Raw genomic sequence first — 20,554 nt, 5'->3', positions numbered from 1 at the left:
TGGGATAACGCTTGATATTATCCTTAATAAAGATTTACCACAATATCAAGGCGTGTATAAACGTATTAAGACTTTGGCATTTGTTAAAAATGACGGAGGTAAGCTTTTGACAGATTTTAGCAAATCAAAATAAAACCTGTCTACATTTTTTTTCTTATACCTTTCTAAAGTATGTTGATTTTTGCCATCGATGCACAATATGCGAGCTAAAATAGTCCCAAGCAATCGGAGGACTAAACGCGTGCGTTATTTTTTGCTTTTAATGTTTGAGCTTGGTTTTTTTTTTTTTGGTTATTTGTATTACCATACAAACTTTTTGTTTACTTCGAACTCTACCTTTAAAAGAAATTAAAAAAAAATTCTGTTGTATATAGGTAAAAGTCTATAACTTTCTATGATACCTTTTTTTATTATTAAAAATGTTTGTACATGCAAATGGTTTCCCTTATTAAAAATTGTTTGTATAATCCGCTGTTATTCCTGCATAACACAAGCCTGGATCAAGAGTTCAAAGTAGAGCATGAATAATCCATGTCACTACTTTATCTATGTACTCAAACTAACGGACTTATGCTAAAACATACCAAATAGTGAATTTGTCGAAGGAGTTTAAATCAGGTGTAACTCATATCTGGCTCTTATATCAAGCCTCGATTTTAATAGCTAAAGCAATATCACATACCTTACATGTTTAGTCCATTCACGGTCAAACTCCTGTTGCTTCTACATTTCCTCTAAAAATGCCTTAGAAGACTCCAACCCAGCATGCAATCGCTTTGTTTTCCTTTTTTTTTTTTTTACCGTTTTGCGACTTTATCAGAAGTTGTACTATTTTGTAAAGCTTCAATAGTTTTTATCAAGTGAATTATCTTAACTGTTTTACTTTATTAGTAGCATAAAAAGTGTTTTCTTGTCAAAAGTAGTGTCTTATTTATTTATCTTGATAATCAAATACTTGCAACATCGTTATTGATATTGTCATGTTAATCGAAGTCGTCACGAAAAAAAAAATTATAATTAGGTATCATTTATGCTGTATATCGGGATATAAAAACGGGTTAGTACGTGATCAAATCTTTTGGGTGGATTTGATCACGTGACCAACACGTATCTATATCCCGATATACATCCTAAAACGATTTCTTATTTCGTAACTACTTGATGCTGTAATAGCTCAAAAATCGGACCAAGCTGCATTATTATTGATGTTTATGCAAGCGCTGCAAAGTACTGCATATTGACATCTTTACTGTATTTTTCAAACTGTACACATTTATCCGACTGTACTTCACAAAGATTTAAGACGTGTTGGAATTGTGACACTTTTTATATATTTGTTCCTTTAGGTGGTGATTGCAAAAGATATAGTTTGAACAATACAGGGCCTTGTATCAACGGAGGCAAGCTGACTTGCAAAGGACATGAAGTGGCCCATAAAATCAAATGTGAATGCCCTCCGAACGCTAGAGGGGCCTTTTGCGAAGAAAAAATAGAAAAGGTAAATAACGATCATTTCATTTTTTAGGCGAGCTCTGCTGAAAGCAGAGTCCTCGCTATAGGCAGGCAAATCGCCAATGTTACTATAAATAGCACAAGTAAACAAAAAACCAAACAGCGTCAAGGTAAAGCTTCCGCTATACCAAATAGTTACACAAAGAGCCACGTTTTGTCAGAAGTGTTGGCATTTTGTTTCTTTTTTTTAAATTTCGAATGAATTGTCTATCTTTTTTATTTTTCTTATTAATAACGTGTTTTTAAAACATTGCTATGCATTTTGGACACATACAATGCGCATGAATTTCCATGAACTACTTTGCTGCGCGATGAAGAAATGGGGATTGAATATATAATGTTTGTTGCAAAATTCAAGGCAGCAACTGTTGAACTTTTTAACTTCTACTAGACAGACATATTTTTTGTTTATAGCCGCTTACAAAATTTGGTCGCTCTCTGATGCTTTGCCGACATTAAAAGCATGAGAGAGAGATAGAGAGAGAGAGAGAGAGAGAGAGAGAGAGAGAAAGAGAGAGAGATTTTCAGTCTTTACTACACAATATGCATAAAGACACACCAAAAGAGCCCGGCTTTCAGTACTTCAGTACTTTTGATTTGTTTTTAGATCCCTCAAGACACTTAGATCACTTATTGTAATCATGCCTGCCACCCCCCCCCCCCCCATCATCTGTCTTCAACCTCTTGTGCTTCGTCCTTCGACATATAATTTCTTAAATTTTATCTTAAACGTAACATCATGTTTGTTGAACGTTGAATAATTATATTGATCTGTTTAAGGATGATGTATACTCAGAATGAAAAAAAAAACACCGACGATAAAACAAAAACCATCTCAGACTTTTGAATGGTATAAACCTTTGATTAAAGCGTTATGCTTTACTTTTATTAAAGCTGCAGGTCAATGACCCACTTTTTGAGCTATTGGTCATTGAATATTTCCTAAGAAAAAAAGGAGAAATGACTTATAATTTTACTCTTTGACTAAGATTTTCTTAATTTAGAAAATATTACAAATAATCAAACTCTTAGAATTCAGACAGTTTAAAGTTTATGAATGGCAGCAAAACTAAATTGATTCAATGTTTTCAGGAATAATTTATACAAATATTCCATCCCAAATTTCAATATCATAGAAAATGTGTGACGTCGCTATTTCGTCATAGTAATTCCGACTTTAGAGAAAATATTTAAACATCCCGATTACAATGATAACATATGTATTTAAATAGATAAGAACTTGACTTGGAATAAAAATTTACTCGAGGCTATTTTCAACTTTAAATGATAGGAGATGACAGCTGTCATTTAATTCATAAAAGTGCATATATTTATCCATACATATATTTATTTTTTAGAATGTTGTGTGAACCTAAACATTATCAATTTTCTTCAGTCGATTACAGAGAGGCACAAGTTAGCGTTTTAATCAGAGCACTGTGTACATTGTATATGTAAACCAAACAGGAATAGATGGTGTGACGTCATACATCATGTCGGCCTTCAGTAAATACGATTTCTCTAACTTTCTCAAACGTGCATTAAAACTTAATTATAAAGTTTATTTTCAAAACAGCATGACTATATGTGATTTTTTAAAGTACTTTATTTATATAAATAAAATATGTGTTCGACTTTCCTTCCTCCTTAACGAATTTAACGTTGACCAATCTGCTAGTCCAACAAAAACATGAGTGACTGCTTCCTTACAGCTATCATCTGTCCAAAGATAATCTCGATTGACATTTATCTGAATTATTCGATATTTATAAATACGTTCGGGTTCAAACGATGTTGAATTAAAAGTATGGAACAATTTCAAAATATTTTTATAATTTAAAATTTATTGATAAAATACGTCTCATCTAGCTTATGAGGTTATACGCTGAAAATAAAGGAATCTACGAGGTTTTCGCATAGCAACAGGCAGTAAAGAACGCAGATGATAGCGTTGAGAACTTGTGTAGTGTATTCTGAATAACTTTATTGCTACCGAAGAAAAACGATTCGACATTAATAAAAAATCTGTTTTTGTTCCTGTGAATTTTTTCGAGTGAAAAATGAAAATGTTTCCAATCAGATATCTTAGATATTTTTCTTCCAATGATTTTAACTTTACTTTTTCACAGATATGTGTATTTTTATTCAAAATAGTCCAAATGTGATGTTAGCAACAATTTGTGACAGACAAATTGACATTTAGTGCAGTTTTGTCGGAATAGCATTGTGATTTGAACATATGATTGCAAGTTGAAATAATACATGCATTTTTGGTAAATAACGTGAGAAAAAAGTTGTTTGTAGTTGTGATTTTGGAAACATTTGTGTTTTAAGATTCAACAAATTATATTTTGCTTCATTACTCAGTCAATAATTGTATATTGACATACAGTTATATTGTCAATACATATAAACTTAAGGGGGATTTTGTACAACCATATTTTTGTTAGACCCTGGAGAAAAGGAGATAATATACTGTATATAATGCAAACATATATATTTTTAATCGATGGTCTCAACTTTTGATGTTTTTCATTATCGATTTGGAGGTGGCAAGAATTTGTGATAAAATTCCAAAGTTATCAACTGAAGGATTGAAAGAGTGTGAATTTACACGGAATGATTGTGTCACATATAGCAGAAACAGACGCTACGCTTACAAATGTAACACAACAATATTATTTATGGATAAACAAGGTAAGGGGGTTGTTGTATACTTGAGAGTAGATGTAACATGAATTCACATAATGATTATAATTAGGTTTTATAAGTTTATATTATATTTTTTACACAGGACTACCATTGTGTAACGACACAGAAAACACCACTGTCAATCCTAAAACTGATCGCAATGCAGCACATGTGAGTCGGTCTGACTTTGCTCACAATTCCGCGATAGGAATACATTATGTCCATCAATATGTTAGAATTTACAGTTAGCGTATTCTTTTTGGCGTGTACGATATTTGGCGGATAATAGTTTTTAAACAAGCTGAATAAGGGTTTTCCTGAATGTGACTATTTCGATACATATATGCATGATATTTATGGATGTACATAATAAAGGGAAGCCACATTCCGCCGAAAAACGCTAAATAGAATACACAGCCAAATTTAATACATTTACAGTATGTATTTGTTAACAAATGTGATATTTCAAGTAAGATAATACTGATATTGGGCAGCTGATTTCATTTAAGCATAACACACAAATTGATTAGTGTGCATAAGCGCGGTATGATAATTTATCTGTACGGCATGGCGTGTTTAAGGACCGACGATATCCTAAACTATGGATTAAATACTTATGCATTGGAGCCTCAGTTATCCGGACGCTTTCGTTCCCAAGTCAACTCGTTCGGATAGGTGAAGCGTCTGGATATCTAAATTTAGTCTATTGTTTACACAAATGATAAAGTATTTGTTTCAAAAAGCGTTAATACTGTTTTCGTTGCCTTTCCAGTTTCCCCAGCGCCCCCTAAAATTGTCAAAATAAAGATAAATCATACTCCTTCTTGCGAATTAAAAAAAATTGTACAATTGCGAGTCTCAATTATCAACTTTATATAAACTTAAGGCATCTCTCTACATTAGACTTAATTTAACGCTATAGTCTGAACAAAACCCTTGTGATATGGTGTAAAGTACATAGAAATCCCATTTTAGTTATGCTTTTTCAAATGCGATTAGTCACCCGCCTCTGAGTTATTGGTTATTCATGTACTAGATAGTGCTTTAACTACTATTTCATAATTATTATGGTAATCTTTATTTTTTTTACTTCCTTTACGTATACCCATTTAACTTTTTTTAAACTGATAAATATACAGCCATTCGTAATAAAAGTTCTAATATTTTTGAAAGGCAGAGGCTTTTCATGGGATTACCGTACTACTGGTCTCAAATCTACAAACCTTTGAAAATTTAAAATAGCTTTATTACTTTGGTGAACAATAACAATATGTACAGATTTCTAAATTTTAAGACTTCTTATTTACCTAACAAAATCTCTAGAATCCATAAGCTTTCGGGGACGTCGCCCCTTGGGCCCCCGTAAATTAAAGGAAATCCTTCTTTTATTTCGGAAAAGTAGTGGATTTTGATGGGATAACTGCAGGTCTTAAATCCCCAAAGCTTTAAAAATTGTTTACAATTTTATTACTTTTAAGTATAATCACGAGAAGAAATAGTACAAAAGTATAAATTTGAAGACTTCATTTTTACCTTACAAAATCTCTAGAATCCAGAAGCCCCCCTGGGCCCCCACCAGTGCTTTGCCTTGGAACCATATGCATTGGGGGCATCAAGGCGGCCACCAGACCCCTTGCCGAAAGTGGCACCTCTAACTTCAAATTCTAGATCCGGCCCTGTCTTCATGCGTATTAGCAAACACATCAAAATTAAGGCTGTTAGAAATTTACATTTTTGATACATTTAAGGAACACCGCTTTATGTCGTTTTTCATCAGAAAAGATATTAACCTGACTAAAATAATATCTTAGCTTATTCATGTGATGGTGCTTATTTACGTTATAGTTTTTCTAAATTTACATTTCACGACTCGCCAATTTCTAAAATAATTGGTAATGTATTTTCATATTTTATTTTTTATTCCCCCAAAACGTTATATGATTAATGAAATTATTTGCTACTAGCTAAACAAATTTAAGATCCACCGATCTCTTGATGATGTTTTTTTGTTTTCTTAGTCTACTTCCGGTTTGGACTTAATCTAGCAAGGCATTCATGAGGCAATTCGTTTAAGACAACTTCCTTGAGTAGATTAACCCCCTAAATACGTAAAAAAAAAAAAAGATTTTTAATAGTAACAGGTAGATGTAATAATATTGACTAAAACTTGAGAAATGTACAATGTGTGATGAATTTTAATATATTTTACAATGTTTACAACTTACAAGCTATAGTAAAAATGTTCTCGTCCAAGAGATACTATCGAGCCGATGAATACTTATTATGAGGAACCTTCATACCGAATAACTTTTTTGTTTGTGTTTTGTGTTTGATTTTCATTCAATTTTTAAATGTCATATTTATTAAAATACCTTTTCCTTATAACATCAAGCAGTTTGTTTTAGATGGTTTGTCAACAGAGTAAGAAGATGTCAAAAATTACATGTTGTGGAGAAAACCCAACCATTTGCAATAAAAATATTTTTGAGAGTTATGAAGTGTTATATTTTTTATGTGTCTGAAGAAAATGTCCATCATTTGACAAACAATTTTCTTTCAATGTATTTATAGTTAACTTATTAAAAATTATTTTACAAAAATAAATAAATTGAAATACATATAGATTCACTATCATCATTTTAAATATTTGATGAGTATATGTTTTGTAGTTTGCTATCTAAAATTGGAAAAAAAAACCTGTGGATGTATAGTGCCCCCTCAGGCTAAAGAGAATAGGTCATTTTCAGTGCCGATTTTATTTAGAAAATATCAAATTGCTTTTTTTCGTCATATTTAAGTACTGATGGAAACTTTAGATTTTTTTTTATTTAAATGCACGCTGAACTTTAGCAATTGAAGCATACATTTTAAATAATTGGGGATTTTTAAATGCTTACAGATAATCTAATTCGGGAAAGTACTGAATCTATTAGAATCGCATGGAGAGAAAGCGAGAAGACATTTTAAACCGACATTATTCTGTTGGTGGATCAGTTTGCGCGTTTGCTGTATTATCCTTATTGCGTTCTTTTTTGTCTGGAGAAAATTGAATAGAGCTTTGAAGTTGCATATTACCATAGTGATCAAACAAACATTTCTGACCATACAAAGATGATAGAAAGTGATTTAAAACTTGTCAGTGTTTTACAATGATAACATTTGCCAAACGTCTACCTAGATAGAACCCACGTGATTATTTAAAATAATTTATTCCATGCGTAGGTTCAACATGGGTCACGCAGGTAATAGCTCTCGCTTTCTATTGAAGAAACCTTCAAATTTTCATATTTTTTAAAAAAATTTTAAGTACCAGTCTAATGTTGTAAAAACTTCTTATTTCACAGGAGTGTTCTAAATGCACAATGCGTCTTTTGTCTTTTCCACAAATTTTGTACACTATTAAGCTGTTATTAAACGAAAGTTTAAAAAAAAAATGCCCGTCCAAAATATCTGATACCATTTTAAACGAAGTTCAAGTCTTTTCTTAAAGTTATTGATCACGTTTCTGCATATGTTTTGAGAAACATTTCAAATTTCTCAACGTATTGCTGGTTTTAGATCTTCCAGATGGTTTGGCTTGGGGGCATACATTTTTTCTTTGAGATATCTGCACAGAAAACAATCCAGTGGGTTTAAATTAGGGCCAAACGCAGTCCGTCCTGAACGAAATGAGTTTATGGCACAATGACTTCAGCAGAAATGAGAGCTGTCCAGACTGTCATGACGACGTCAACGTTTTTCCGTATTTACTTATATTTTAAAATGACAGGTATAGCAGTTTAAATGTGATATATAAATGACATGTATTGAATGATTATTAACAATGTTATTCAAAGTCAAAGTAGTAGCAGATAGTTTAGATTACCCTGCTATGTTTTAAAGTATCGTGCTTTTAATATACACTAAATTCAGCGCTCAAACTTGTTGATTCTTATGGTTTAAATATCAACTGATGGTATGAGATAAAAAAAATTATGCTTAATTTGAATCTTAACCTTTTCCACTCTTTACCGAGGCCTATCAGTGCTCTTGTTCTTTGAAAGTAATTTGTGAGGTCAGAGTGTTTATACAAGCTATTAATGACGGTCTAACAAATGCAAAGGGTGTCGACTTAATTAACAGACGTAAACTTTCTATAGTATTGAGTGGGCTATCATTAACCTTTTGTATTTATATTCTTATTGATGTTTTTAATGAAATATCTGTGTATCGTCACTATGAAAGCCAGTAGAACATGCCCTTGCGTATTGAATTAATTGAGAAACCAAAACTACATATGCAGGTGAAGGTGATAAAAGTATATTGCTACATAAGTAAGGAAAGTCGACTATAGAAAAATTGGAGTCATCACTTTTGTCATAGTGTTTTGTTGTTTAATAATCATCAATGAAATTTCAACCACGTTAAAAATGCGATAATGTCCGTTATCATAGACATTAATGACTAATTACTGACTGTTTACAAATAGATGTAAGCCCTTGCTTAAACAAGTGTATAGCATTGCATATGAATTTTTTCTATACGGAATAACGTTGCGTTGTGCATTTGATACATCATTAAGTATTATTCATATTCAATTAAAATTCGGGAAACATTGGGGACACATTAAGTAAACATAAGCAGATAATCGCACAAATTTAAGTCTCTTTAGAGATATCTTTATAATAATTTACTATTTCTTTTAACAAATAATGACACTGTATGTATACAATGTCAAACTTAACTATATACATGTCAAACTAAATATATAAAACTTTTAATTTGACTCTGTAATGTAACGCGCTTTCTGATTGGCTAAAAAATTATTTTATATTGTATAAAGAATGTCGCCTAGGTCATAGTAAGAGTAACGTCAAAAACGTATCAATACGCTTGACTTTACGTTTGAATTTTGAACAATCGTACGTCATTTTAAAGGTCAAATGACCGTTTGTACCTACAATGAAGAGAGAAAAAAAATTGAATTATAAGCAATGAGTTCAATGCTATTAGTTTTTACATATCAAAATACAACTACTATTGAAGTAATTATTTCAATGGTGTTTTAGGATGTATTTTATTTTAAAGGAATCACTTTTCAGACACTTTTTAAGTACAACTACTATTAAAATTACTTTTTCAATCGTAGTTGGGAATGAATTTCTTTATAAATATTACCTTGTAATTACTTGGAAAGAAAGAAGTTGTATAACCATTTTTGCAAACTATTTTCAAATGCAAGAAACACTTTATCTAACGAACAATTTCAAATATACAATTCAGGTTCTACATATTTTACGGTAATAATAATCGAGACTATTACATTTATGTATTCATAGTAGGATTTTCACTGTTGTGCAGAAATAACCAGTTTTTGCAGACTAACAGATAATTGTTTTCATATTGTGTTCTTTACTTTTCTCTTTCTATAAACATATGTTCTATGAATATTGTTAATTATTTGTACAAGAGTGAACCACTATTGAACTAATTTTTTTCAATAGTAGTTAAAGATGCATTTTCTTAAAACCACAATTAATAAAAGTATTTCAATAGTGGTATGGATGCATTTCAGTTTTTTGTCTATTATTCCGTCTGTGTGTAACACTTTCCTTTCCGATAGGGGAATTTCTTAATATAAGAAGTATGACTTATGAGATGATGAATTCCTTTTCAATTATTTTTTTTATTTACCTTTATATGGTCATGTTTCCCATATCACCTGTCATCTTGAACCAAATGTGTTATACGCAGACGGAATTATAGGCAAAAAATGACATGCACCTCTATCACTATTGACATATTTTATTTCATTAGTGGTTGTAATGAAATGCATACCCAACCACCATTGAAATAATTTATTTCAATAGTGGTTATAATGATATGCATACCCAACCACTATTGAGATTTTATATTTCAATAGTTGTTGTAATGAAGTACATCCCCAACCACAGTTGAAATAATTTATGTAATTAGTGATATTCATTATACCATATATCTAGCTATAAATGATTTAATACACAGGAGGTTTGAATAGAAGTTCTGGCAATTTCCAAGAAGGTGTTTACTCTTGTACAAATAATTAACAATTTTCCTTGAACATGATATCTTTAGAAATAGAATGGTTAAGAAAAATTATGGTAACATTTTTACATGTTAATCTCGGAGAATCTGTTATTTCTGCACAACAGTGAAAATCCTAACATAAGAACATGCACTTTAATTTCAGAGTCTCGATTATCATTACCGTAAAATATGCAAGTCTTTAATACCTTAATTGTGTATTTGAAATTGTATGTTAGATTAAAAACAATCTTAAATGCATGTAAAGTTGCTTGAATTGGTTATTTATTTCTGCACAGCAGTGAACATTATTGCATTAATTTTTTGGTAACGGTTATTATTACCGTAAAATTTGTAAGTCTGAAAAACCTTTCTTTCCAATGTGTTACAAGAGCAATTACAAAGTAATATCTATAAAGAAATTTATTCTCATCTACGATTAAAAAAATAAAATCAATTGTAGTTAGTTTTTCCTTAAATGGTGTCTGTAAAGTAATTCTTATAATGAATACACCCCAACTACTATTTAAATGATCACTTCGATAGTGGTTGTATTTCAAAAGTGGTTGCAAAGTGATTCTTCTTATGAAATACATCCAAACCACTATTGAAATAATTTATTTCAATAAAAGTTTTATTTCAATAGTGGTTGCAAAGTGATTTTTCTAATGAAATACATTCATAACCATTACTGAAATAATTTATTTAAATAGTGGTTGCAACATAAGTGTGTACTTTCCTATTTTCCTACTTAATGGTTTGACAATATGCACTATCTGTATAGATTTTTAAATTGTTATTTTTTCTCTTTATTCTTTATCAATTACACGTAAGTTCAAAATGACAATTTTCTTTTTTAATATTCCCTTCTTATGCTTACTGTACATGCATGCAAAATTAGCTTAAAATTGGATCAATATGACAGTAAAGTATGGCTCTTGCTAATATGTATATATAATCTCTCTATCAAAACCAAAACAAACTAGAGGTACTGTGAGCAAGCTCACAATTGATACCACCCGCTAAGAAAATTTAATATTTAAACATTTTGAATTATTTGACCTTGGTTCAAGGTCATGTCACACTCTTGGGTCATAAGCAATCTTTGTGTGAAGTGAAACCTTCCAGTGTTTCCCCATAAGAAAGATATGGACCGGACACGAATTTTGCATTTTCTCTGCCAGTGACCTTGACTTTCCCAAAGACCTTGGGTCAAGGTCATGACACACTCTTAGGTCACAAGCAATCCTTGTGTGGAGTAAAAACATTTAATGCTTTTCCATAAGGAAGATATGGACCGGACACGAATTTTGCACTTTTTCTACCAGTGACCTTGACCTTGCCCAAATGACCTTGGGTCAAGGTCATGACACACTTTTAGGTCATAAGCAATCTTTGTATGAAGTAAAAACTTCCAATGTTTCCCCATAAGAAAGATATAGACGGACACGATTGCACAGACAGATGGACAGACGGACGGACAGACGGACGGACAGACGGACAAGGTGATTCCTATATACCCCCCAAACTTTGTTTGCGGGAGGTATAGAAATAAAAAAACATCGATCATCTTAGGCAGGAACCGCATTCTATACTTATATCGCTAGTACACGCATTACATATATTTGATCTACCTCTAAAGTTATCGCGTGAAATATAGTGCGAGATCAGTGTGACGTCATACGTTGAAATCTACAATCATCTATTAACGTATCTCAACTTAATACAAAGGAATGGAAACATATGAAAAATGTCTTTGGTCTCAACAAATCTTGTGCGGTACTCAAAACGTGACATTACCTTAAACCTCAAGGCACCGTAAATTACGATTTAAATGTCAGCCATTTTAATTTTGGCATAGCACCACGGGTGAAAACATAAGAGAGCAGAGAGATTACACAAATACAGACAAACAGATGAACGAACAACTAGCTGCAATGATGTAACACTCTCTGATTTTTTTAATCTAAAATATATGGAAAAGGCTACATAGTTGTAGCAAACGAACGACAAAAAAGCTTACAAGATCGTTATACCTTGATTATGCCGTAGTATCTTCGTTTTTAAAATCTAAGTCACATTAATTCATCGTTGTAATAAAGATAATATTATATAGTACTTTGTATGCGAAGATAATTTGAACTTTACGTACTACAAATGAACTATAAATTTAAGTAAATTGATTTGATTTATCGGAATAATTATTTTTTATTTTTTTTTTGGGGGGGGGGGTTAACATCAGTAAACATCACATAACAATTTCGAAGAGGGCTACATTAATGCAGCTAGCGTTAAGCAGCTCCGATTTTTTTCTATGCTTAGTAGTTTTGTTCGTATGGACAAACCTAAACTTTAGATATTTTATTTTCAGATGCTAAAATTAAACCTCTTGTTTTTGTCCTCATTTGTCCTGAAACAAAATGATACATATCTAAACACCATCTTATGTGTGAATAATAAGTTATCCTGAACACCATCAAGTTTTATGGATTTGCTGATTTCAGTCTGGTTTTCAGAACTTTACTGGGGTGGCATATCATTCCAGAAGAAATCTTGACCCATACTAGAGCTAAGTATATAGTTTGGATGGTCAAAGATCAGCAGGGCCTTTATTATACAGCACGCCAGGAAATATTGTTGATTGTTCATAAGTCAAAATTAACGGTTTATTCTTAAATGGAAAATGGAAAAGTTCCCCGAGTTCAATTTCCGGTGTTGTGAAATTACTTACTATGTCATCTTTTAACAATAGCAAAACTCAGTCTTTGCGACACTACTCCCAGCCTCATATTGTCTTGACCTACTTTTATATGATTATGGGCTTTAGCCTTGGTAGGGTTATGTGCACATTGCATCGTTTGCATATAATATAGAATCTGGGAGCTGTCATATAACACTTTGTAACATTGTTACATTTTATAAACATTTCAAAATTCAACCATAATGAAGAAAATAAATATGTATTAAAGGGACGTGACCACGATTTAAAACAGCAATTTTAAGAATTTTTCTCTCCATTTTAATGTTAAAGTACATTGTATATACTTCATGACGATATCTGATTTTAGCGTCTGGTACATTTTTGTCAAGTTATAAGCTAGATAATTTCTTTATTGTTTGTAAACAGAGTTTTGGTCATTTTCTTCTTTCCATCTAGAAACTACAAGGTATCAATCAAGGAATGTGCCAAACGCTAGAAACCGTGTATACTATGTGTAGTATATTAAACATTAAACATTTTAGAAAATAGTGAATTTTTGACCTCAATTCGAGACCTAGTAAAAAGAAACGATGGTACACGTATTATCGACTGCGGTGTCATATCAATATTCAAACGTACTGACAGAGTCAAAATGAACTTTCGGTTTGAACGAAGAATGAGAATTTAATACTTATTCATTTTAAGTAGCTTATATTTTGTTTTTACATTAAATTTTATGCATGGAATCAAACAAACAATTAGTTTATTTTTGCTTTGAAAACATTATTTTTGATGTTGCGTCCAGAAGATCAATACTTTTTGCCTCTTATTTTCTAGATAACTTACCAAATAATAAACAATAAAGCATATTATGTTCTTATTCACCAGTTCAAACGAACATAAATTATTTATAAATTAAAAACTCAAACACATATATAGGAACTGCTTCGCCTGCGTCTGTGCAACAGACTAAATTTTAATTCAAAATTTTTACAACAGGTATTTAATCTTCTGGTTCATAATCAACATTCTACAATATAAAAAATAAAACATTAGATACATGTAGACAGCAAACGTAAAGGGAGGGGAGGGGGGGGGGGGCTGTTGCACGTAAAGCAGCGAAACGTCGAATGACTTTAATTCCCTAGTACCTGGACACAGGTAAACTACCTGTTCCGCACGAGTACACTTAACCCCGTATACTCGTCAATAAACCAATCGAAATCGTTATACTATAAATAACACCGGAAACAATAACAACACGTGTTTCCCTCACCATTTATAAATATATTTATGTTCTTATTCACCAGTTCAAACGAACATAAATTATTTATAAATTAAAAACTCAAACACATATATAGGAACTGCTTCGCCTGCGTCTGTGCAACAGACCTCGAACAGTAAAGACAGCAAAAAATGGCCCCTCCCTTATATACCTAAATTTTTCGAAACTGTAAGTTTTTGCAAAATATTTTCTGAAACATAACCATCGTTAGCAGAATCTGATTTCCATCGACCGTGTTTTTTAAATAATCGATCGCATACACCCTGATTAGCCGCCGCAGTAGCCCCGCCAGCGCGAAGGCTATGTAGGCCAAACTTTTACTTGTCTAAGCCTAATGATGTTAGCGCACCAAGAAGAATCTCTCGAGCTCTTGTGTAAGATAAACACTTATCGCCCCTTAAAACATATGTATTGGAATTCTTACAATAATTTACAGGTCTAGATAAATATTGGTCAGGTTGATCGTTTATCTTAGCAAGAGAGAGATATTTCTTGGTCATTTTGACAGAACATGTTATTTCATCTGTACAAGAAATAATAGCATTACTCCCCTCTCTATAACGATCCGTCTTGCTCTTTTGAATAAACAGAGTCATATAATTGTCACAAAAACATATATCAGATCTCTTCAGTTGAACAAGTTCCGAAAATCTTAGAAAACCAGCATAGCTTAATAGACACATACAACATGTTCTAATATCTAATAAAGAAGACGATTCACTACCATAAATACTACACAGTTGCTTCAATATATTAGAAGTAATCGGTTCTTTTTTATTAACTGCTTTATGTCCAATGGTTCTGTGGCAACCTTCTCTAACCGATATAGTAAGATCTGATGCACAAGGATTAGGATATCCCGCCATTTTATGTGCCCAGCTGATTGCATAGAAAGCCTCATCAATTGTTCCCGTAGTGTTACAATTATCACCAAGACTTGTCAGATACAAAGATACATGAAATTCCGTGGCAGGAAGAAAAGAAATATCATGTAGTAAACACCACTTACGAAATTTTGCAAATGCATATCCATATTTTTTCCTCGTAGTATCAGCTTTTGATTTTAGGCATAATTCCGGAAGTTTCTTCACAAGTGGCTTTAATGATGGATTTGAAGTCGTCCATGATGATTTCCATTTTGTGCTTTTAAAAACATCTGAAAAACTAAAATAAAATCGAGTTGTTAATCGACCATGCTTGGATGTCCAAGCCTTGTCGCTCTTAGACCATGCTGATCAAAAACAGTCTTGTCTGTTCACCTCTGACCTTGCCAGCTTAAATAGAACAATTCAATTCTTATTAAGGGCCTCGTCATGACTTGTTCCTCGACCTTGCCATATTCTAAGTTACCAGCCTTGTCGAACAGAACACAAAACTGAAAAAATTATATCAAAACATGAACTCAGACCTTGCCTTAAGTGGCCTTGTCTTGTATTTTTCGTCTCCGCAGAGTCTTACTGCTAACACTCTCGAATTAAAACAATCAGAACCATAAAGACAATGCGAATTCTTCCCGTGCTTAAAAACATTTTGGTTTGGTTCGAATTCTAATACATCGATAACACATGGTTTATATCTCATGTTCTTATCAAACAATAAAGTCCAGAAAGCACTAGACGGCCATTTCGGAACAATAAGTGTGCCCTCACCTTTACACATAATAATATGATTAATAGTTTGACTCACTAAACTTATGGGCGGTACGAGCCAATTATTGTCTAAACGCCAATTCTGTGTAAATGCATCAACAGCTTCAGACTCTGGATACCAACATAGAGAATTAAACCTTTCTAATTTAGTATTACAATCACTGGCAAACCTATCGATTGTATGAGGACCCCAAATACTATCGACAAAACAAAAGAACTCTTCAGTCGTTTGCCAGTCTTCATAATTAATCAAATTAGACAAGTAGTCTGCTTTTGTATTTTCGTTTCTAGGAATCCATGTAATACTGAATGAAATAGAATTTTCAATACATTTCGAAAAAATATCTAATGCCAATTTCTGTAAATGAATTTTAGTACTGCCTCTTTGTACAATCTTTACACAGTTTTGATTATCTGTATGCCAAAGTAACCTTTTTCCCATAAATGCACCTGCAAAAGATTCTAAAGCTAATTGAATGGCTTTGAGTTCTCTCCACGTGGAGCTCATAACAGATTCTTGTTTAGACCATGTTTTGTGAAAAATCTTTTCATTGACTTCTACCGTATATGCACCGGCTGCAATGTCACTTGCATCTGAAAACACAAAAGTAGCTGGTAAAGAATCTTGAATCAAGCGTTTTTGATTCAAATTTCTCAAGTTCTGCAACCAAAACTGCAATTCTGATTTTACTGCGTCTGGAAATAAAAGGCTAATAAAGCGATCCCAGTGAATTCTGCTCTCTATGGCTAAATAAATATGTCTGGTCATTAGACTTGTAACATTACCAACAACTGGTGACATGGAGATAATTTTTCCTGCCGCCCTGGAAAGATCCCGAGCTGTAAATTTTGGAAATCTGTCAATAAGAAATTTGATTGAATCATTAGTATCAGCAATCCGTCTGTCTGGTTTACTAAGCGAGTATAGCCTGGAGTCCCAGACCAGGCCTAGCCACTCTAAGCATTGAACGGGCTGAAAAATAGACTTTTCCTTATTTATGAGCAAACCTGCTTGTGTAAGAGTATCTTGTACAAATTTAGATGCATTTAAACAAGTTAGTAAATCTCTACCAAAACCGAGTCCATCATCTAAATACAAAACAATGTCGATCCCACTGTTTCTCCAATATTTCACAATAGGTCTTAGACATTTTGTGAAAATGTACGGAGCAGAGGTTAAACCGAACGGTAAAACGTTGAAGCAATAAAACTTATTCTTCCAACTAAATGAAAAGTAGGAAATTTGCTTTTTACAAATGTCTTTATGGTGATAGCCTGATTTCAGGTCAAATTTAAACAAGAAACAGTCTTTATCAAAGAAATTAAGCGCGACATTCCAATCTTCAAATTTGATTTTTCTCTTCTCTACAAAGAAATTTAACTGGCTAAGGTCCAAGATAAGTCTCTTTTTACCAGACCCATTATTTTCGGCAACACTCAGTGGACTAATCACGTAAGGCTCAAAAGGAACTTCCTGCACGCACCCACTGTCCAGGAGATCTGAAATAGACTGATCTACAAAATGTTCGTTTTTAATAGCAGATTTGTTATTTTTTATTCTCATACGCGGAGGCACTGTTTTAAATGGAACAACATAACCTTTTTTGATTGTATCTAAAATGAACTGATTTGCACCAATAGTTTCCCAAAACTCATAATGCCTACACAAACTTCCTTTAACTCCTTTACCAATATCAGGTAAATTTTCAAAAAACTCAACTTGTTGAATATATGATTCAAACTGATCAGTAAAGATCGATTCACCCATAAAATATACATACTGATCATCGGAACTACTGCGTTGCTGAGCTTGTGCTGGGGTTGCCTGTTTTAGCTGAGGCTGTGCATGACGACTTCCAGTGTCCAAGCTTGTGGCAGTTGTAGCACACGTCGTATGGAGAGGCCTCCTTGCGCTTGTAGGGACGAAAAGGACGATTAGAAGAAGGCCTGCCGTCAGGTACGTTAGTAGCAGTGGCGGACGGCTTTGTATATGGCTGATAACGTCGTTTCTCCTTGATGGCACGCATGGCGCGGTTTTCTGCCTGTCGCAGCCTTTTCTCGTCCTCCGAGTCCGAGGCCAAATCATCGCTCTCGTACTCACGCACAGTGGACCACCCCGCCGGAGACTTGTCTGCTATCCTGATGAGCTTGTTTCGTTTGTTTATCTTGTTGATGAGCCCAGCTATCAGTCCTAGGGAGGAAGAATCTGACACACGCTTCTGCAACTTATTCAAATCACCAAGTAGTTCTGAATTAAAGTTAAACTGAATTTTATTGCCCTCGTTCTTGAATTTTACAGATACCTCTTTCGTAATGGTTTTTGTAATATTTTCAATGTCGTTACCAGTTGAAAGTTCCTCCTTAAGGGATTCTAATTTACTGTCCAAGTACGACTTGAAAAGGTTGAACGTGTCTGCTAAGTCGGTGCGCTGGTGGTCCTGAGGTTCTGAGACGTTTCCAGCCTGAGGTATGGTTCTCTCAGATGGTGTATCCCTCAGTAAATTTTCTTCTGCAGAGTCTTCTTCTTCCCGAAATGGGGCGAGAAAATCTGTTTTCTGTCGAGACATCTGTCCAAAAAGGGCTGTTGCACGTAAAGCAGCGAAACCTCGAATGACTTTAATTCCCTAGTACCTGGACACAGGTAAACAACCTGTTCCGCACGAGTACACTTAACCCCGTATACTCGTCAATAAACCAATCGAAATCGTTATACTATAAATAACACCGGAAACAATAACAACACGTGTTTCCCTTACCATTTATAAATATATCTATTTTAGTTTACCCCCCCCCCCCCCCACACACACACACCCACGATTGCAAATCAACTTTGATGTAAGCACACAATAAACAATTTTTTTATGAATAAATGTACAAAAGCACAATTGTACCATTGATTCTAAAAATAAGTATAAATATCAATTGTATGTTCAATACTTATGTGTGCGTACTATTGTTCATTGTAAGTAACACAGTCTATATATTTAAAAATAAATAATATATATACATGCTTGATCAAAAAATGTATAGAGTACAATCCTAATCCAGTATTTATACTTCATTTTTCGCAGAAAATATAGGCCTATCGAAAGTAAAATAAAAATTCATGAATATCTAAGCATATATTCTTTAAATATCAATGGATCGATGTGATCCCTAAGTTACTTAAAAAGCAGCATACGACGAGCCTAGTTTATTTCTGTGTACTTGGATAAAACGTATCACTAACTACACACGACTGTCATATATCAATAACAAAGAGTATTGATATAAGAAATAAGGAATCATTCTTTGAGTATAATGAAACGATGAAATATTTAAATATAAATAAGTAAACCCCAATTATACGTCATTTGAAGTTATGGGTTTTATAATACAAAATCGATACGTAGTGTTATCACAGGCAAAGACAAAGAAAAGTATATATATATATATATATATATATATATATATATATATATATATATATATATATATATATATATATATATATATATCTCAATATGGAACTTTTACTTCATAACGTTCTTCAATTTTTAGCTCGTCTTTCCGTCTTTTGACCAATTTTGTGAACAAAAACTATCACATAGAAAGACATTCTAATTGAACTTCAATATGAGAAATATTTATAAATTGAATATACTATTGTCCTACAGATCCATTTCTCTTGAGACTATTTTGCCAGTAAGAATTAATTTTAAAGATTTAAGTCTTAGGTTTAAATTATGATTTTATTTTTCATCAAATATTTTATGGTCTAAACCATTTTATAGGAATTGCTTTGTTTATATATATATATATATATATATATATATATATATATATATATATATAGAGGACGTGTTACGTTTTGAAATTAAAGGACGATTGAACATTGAATATACATATAATGCGAGTGTCTCTCAGTTATACGTTTGACCATTGACCCACAACTATATATTTTGGTGGGGTTTTTTTTGTCAATATAATTTGTTTGTTTAAAGATATTTACCAAATCACGTTATTTCTGAAATGTAATCTTATATTTCATGTACTAATTAATGTTCTCCCAAAATTTCATAGACTGCACACACACACACAAACACCTTGAAATCCGTCCAATAGATTTGATAATACGACTATGTTTTGTTTTTTGATATTTTTCTTAACAATTCCTGAAATTTCAAATGCCTGCCTTACTTATTTCTTGAGAAAAAAAAATAATTGGTAACAACTACTTTTGCCAGGCGGGGCCATGCGTGAGGTCGAAAATATCCAGTCTTTACGCCATTATCAAACCCTCCACGTTTTCATTAACGTTTACGTTTTATTTCTGACCATTTCTTTGAAAAAACACTTCACTATAAATCCACATTGAATATTCATTTCTACGGCTTCATTTTAAAAAATATTTCTTAAATTCAAATAATTTGTTCATTCAACCATGCACTGTACTCCTTATTTTATGACGTGTGTTTTCCCACAATGTAACTAATGTTAACCAATTGTATTAATATAAAGGAAAGCGTAGGATATTATTCTATATAGGTTGCTTTGTTCTTGTTCATGATAGATATATCAGATATATTTGCAAAATAAAAATGCATATAAAAGTACAAGCGTAACAAATACTAAGTAAAGGATTTTTAAAATAAAGTACTTGAAAAAAAAGTTCCTTAGATGTGAAGTGTAGTC

General features: G+C 32.6%; 1 protein-coding gene and 1 pseudogene across 3 annotated transcripts; both read right to left on the bottom strand.

The window, feature by feature from the left end:
* Window positions 1–13,856: 13,856 nt before the first annotated feature.
* On the bottom strand, window positions 13,857–18,650 carry LOC109619690 (uncharacterized). 3 transcript variants are annotated; one of them, XR_010711714.1, is made up of 3 exons: window positions 15,640–18,650; window positions 15,241–15,395; window positions 13,857–13,976 (listed from the first exon to the last, which is right to left on the bottom strand). XR_010711714.1 is itself a non-coding variant. In XM_066078152.1 (2 exons), the coding sequence occupies exon 1, from the start codon at window positions 18,445–18,447 to the stop codon at window positions 17,674–17,676; it is 774 nt and encodes a 257-aa protein (XP_065934224.1). In that variant the 5' UTR covers window positions 18,448–18,650; the 3' UTR covers window positions 15,262–15,395; window positions 17,662–17,673. The 3 variants fall into 3 exon arrangements, 1 of the variants encoding a protein (XP_065934224.1); XR_010711713.1 differs by lacking the exon at window positions 13,857–13,976 and having other exon boundaries at window positions 15,257–15,395; XM_066078152.1 differs by lacking the exon at window positions 13,857–13,976 and having other exon boundaries at window positions 15,262–15,395; window positions 17,662–18,650.
* Window positions 14,375–15,097, bottom strand: LOC136273554 (integrase/recombinase xerD homolog; annotated as a pseudogene).
* Window positions 18,651–20,554: the final 1,904 nt, after the last annotated feature.

Source organism: Magallana gigas, chromosome 3 (genome assembly GCF_963853765.1).
Source record: "Magallana gigas chromosome 3, xbMagGiga1.1, whole genome shotgun sequence".
In the NCBI taxonomy this organism is placed as follows: domain Eukaryota; kingdom Metazoa; phylum Mollusca; class Bivalvia; order Ostreida; family Ostreidae; genus Magallana; species Magallana gigas.
This window is presented reverse-complemented; position numbering and strand designations above follow the sequence as displayed.

Coding starts and splice junctions, on each gene's coding strand:
- LOC109619690 (XM_066078152.1), bottom strand. CDS start 18,447: ATGTCTCGACAGAAAACAGATTTTCTCGCCCCATTTCGGGAAGAAGAA.